The sequence below is a fragment of the Sapajus apella genome, unplaced genomic scaffold, assembly GCF_009761245.1.
Source record: "Sapajus apella isolate SASKATOON/1434 unplaced genomic scaffold, GSC_monkey_1.0 scaffold19, whole genome shotgun sequence".
Classification (NCBI taxonomy): Eukaryota; Metazoa; Chordata; class Mammalia; order Primates; family Cebidae; genus Sapajus; species Sapajus apella.
In genome coordinates, this window is record NW_022436959.1 from 14,198,898 (window position 1) to 14,202,417 (window position 3,520).

Sequence of the window (3,520 nt, forward strand, 5' to 3'; positions counted from 1 at the left end):
TTTTTTGTATTTTTAGTAGAGACGGGGTTTCACCATGTTGACCAGGATGGTCTCGATCTCTTGACCTCATGATCCACCCGCCTCGGCCTCCCAAAGTGCTGGGATTACAGGCTTGAGCCACCGCGCCCGGCCCTGCCATTATTACTTTTCAACTCCAGTTTTACCTTCTGAAATGTGAGAAAGCTATACTGGTATTTGAGGTCAGTACCTTTGAACAAGTACAGTGCAAGAAAATTTACATGTTTTTGCTATAATAGTATTTAAAGTCATTTGGCTCTTTTAGATCCTGTTTTTTAAAGCACCATTTATGAATACAACATTTACATTTTCTCCCTCTCTACTGACAAAATTAACTGTTCCCACATTTATTAAACGAAATAATGACAGAATTGTGAATAAAATGTAATATTACTGCACTAATTTTTAGGAAACCCTTCCTTTCGTTTAGCAGTGGTAGCCTAGGTCCATGGTATTTTCCAAAGCTTGTCTTTTCATAAAAGAACTGTCTTTTTGCCTTTGGCTGTTTCACAGAAAATATTTTACCTCGTGAGAGTCAGCTAGTATATAAGCTGAACATTGTAATTCATGTTTTAATGAATGTTCTAGTTTTTGCCTAGATCATATGTATATTATAATCTTTCTGTTCACCAACAATTTTCAAAAGATTTATATTTTGATTCATTTATTCTTAAAATTTATAGACATGTATATTAGACATATATACATAGATATATTAGACATTAATATGTTTTAAATATATATAATGCATTTTATACATAATTTAGATTTATTTTTATTCAGAGGATTAGAAATCTGTGTTTATTTGACTATTATTTCCTTTTAAATAATTTCCCCAGTATTAGGTTCCTCTTGATCAAATGACAGAAATGGAATGTTGCCTGGAGATTTTTGTGTCATGCTTTTGAAATATTGAAAAATGCTTTAATCTCTTCTTTATGTAAGCAGTTGCAGTGAAACTTTTTTTTTCTTCCCCCTCTGGAGAATTGTGAAAGGTTTCCAAATAGTTCACATTTGCTTAACTTTCTGGTAAATAAAACTCTCTTATTAAACTAAAAAAAAAAAAACAAAAAGATTCTATTCACTTATATATCCTAAGGTGAAATATGACCCACTTTTAAAGAATCTGTCGAAGTATAAACAACGGCAATTTTTATTTCTTATTTTCTTTTTCTATATTAAGTTCCTTCAGCAAAGATTTGAGTATGAGGCCTTGTGCCCAGTGCCGTGGATGGAGAGATGATAAGGCAGTTCTTGCCCTCAAGGAGTTCCTAGTAAAGTGAAAATGAATCAAATATGTTCATTGTAAAAATTTATGCTGTTTAATTTGTGCACACATACACATATATAATACTCATAACCCATATTAAATTTTGGAATGCTAGGATATGAGACATAAAGGGAATAATGTATATTTTAAAATGAGTTAGGAATATCCAGAAAAATGGTATCTATAGCAGGATTGGCATTGACTGGTTGAAGGAAGTAATTTGGGTGAGATAGAATAATGACTTACGAGACAGATATTGCCGAGGAGGAGGTGTGCTCTAGAATGAAAGGCTTTTATTTTTATAATAATGAAATGTTTTTTTGTTTGTTTGTTTGTTTCAGATTTCCCTACTCTTTTATTCAAAATCATCTGACTTACTACTGGAGTTTTATCTCTTCCCATTCCTCTCTGGTCCTGGTGTTCGTTCTGAATAGGTGGTGCTGGCAAACTGTGACTCATTGTCCATGTTTTAAATGGCATTAGGAAAATTAGTTTGTTGGCATGTGGATATCTTTTTCTCTAGCTCTGAAAAGGCTGAATTTCCCCCTCAATTGGTAAAGTAGAACAGCCTTCCCATGCTAAACAGTCATGGTATGTAACTTAGGAGTTAATTTGATCAGGTGATCTATGGCTTTTAGGTTTGACATGCTATCAGATCTTTATATGACATATATATTAAGGAGCAGAGTCAATATGCTAATGAAATTTATACTTATATAATGCTATAGAAATATATCTTCAGCTTTACACAGAGTTTGTATTCTTATTTCTTCTTTTCTTTCTTCTTCTTCTTTCTTCTTCCTTCTTTCTTCTTTTTTTTTTTTTTTTTTTTTGGGACAGAGTCTCAATCTGTTGCCCAGGCTGGAGTGAGTGCAGTGGCACAATCATGGCTTGCTGCTGCAGCTTTGACCTCCCAGGCTGAAGCCATCCTCCCGCCTTAGCATTTAAGTAGCCAGAACTACAGGCATATGCCACCATGCCCAGCTAATTTTGTTTATTTTTTGTAGAGACAAGGTCTCACTATATTGCCCAAGCGGGTCTTGAACTCCTGGGATCAAGCAGTCCTCCTGCCTCAGCCTCCCAAAGTGCTGGGATTGCAGGCATGAGCCACTACACCTGGCCTATATTTATATTTCTAATCCCAAACTATGATCAAAGATGAAGTGCGATGTTAGTTTATGTTCTTGTTGATGATAAGAGGATAAAATACATTTTTTGTTTTATTTTGAATTTTTGTCAAAATATAATTAACATAAAATTTACTATTTTAAGGTAAGCATGCGTTGGTTTTTGATATATTCACAGCGTTGTACAGCTAACACCAGTATCTAATTCCAGCATATTTCTATCACCACAAAAAGAAACTTTACACCTGTTAGTCACTCCTAATCTTCCTCTCCCCTCTGCAGTCTCTGGTAACAACTAATTTACTTTCTGCATCTGTGGATTTGCCTATTCTGGACATTTCATAAAAATAAAATGTATTTTTTTAAATTTGTTTAGACATTACCAGAAACATCTTTATCAAATTATGCCACAAATTTGAAAGACAAGAGTTCTTTAGTTTCATCTCTCTATAAAGTTATCCAGGAGCCACAAAGTGAGGTAAGTACTTTTGACTTGATTGATTTTTAATTTTTTATTGTGAAATATATATAAAGGAGTAAGAAAATGTATATGATGTTTAAAGAACAATAATGAAATGAACTCTAGTGTACGATTCCCCAAGCCAAGAAATATAATTTATTACCATATTCCAAAAGCCATCTCTGAACATTTTCTCTCCTTTTCTCTCTTGCTAGAGGTAGCTTTGAAAAGTCTGGGTTGCTACATTTTATTTTATTCATTCAGCAAGTATCTGAGTGCTCATTATGAGCCATCAGCTCTGCTAGGCAATAGAGAATCAAACTGAGTAATGCCTGGTCCTTATCCAGAAAGAGGAAAGTGGGAGAGAATAAGCAAACACATGGTTTCAAGGCAATCCTTAATTAAGTCTGCACATAAGCACAAGTTTTCCAGGTGGCAAGGTAAAAGAATATTTCATGCAGTGGGGATAGTATATGGGGGCCTCAGAAAATGCAAGACATTTAAGGAATGGCAAATAGTTTAGTCTGGCTAGTACCTTTCCCAGTCTTTTCTCTTGCCCACAGTGTTTTCTTTCTTCAGATGGCTAAAATATATATATTTTATAACTTATATACCTATATGTGTAATATATGTACATATATATGT

The 3,520-nt window shown here is 33.9% G+C and overlaps 1 protein-coding gene across 6 annotated transcripts in view; it reads left to right on the forward strand.

Annotated features, from left to right (window-relative positions):
- FAM126A (family with sequence similarity 126 member A) overlaps positions 1-3,520 on the forward strand; it is a 134,446-nt gene that overhangs the window by 88,989 nt on the left and 41,937 nt on the right. For all 6 annotated transcript variants that reach the window (XM_032287006.1, XM_032287005.1, XM_032287009.1 and 3 more), the window contains one exon: positions 2,792-2,893. In XM_032287006.1, coding sequence (XP_032142897.1) covers positions 2,792-2,893 — 102 coding nt within the window. The remainder of the gene's footprint in view (positions 1-2,791; positions 2,894-3,520) is intronic.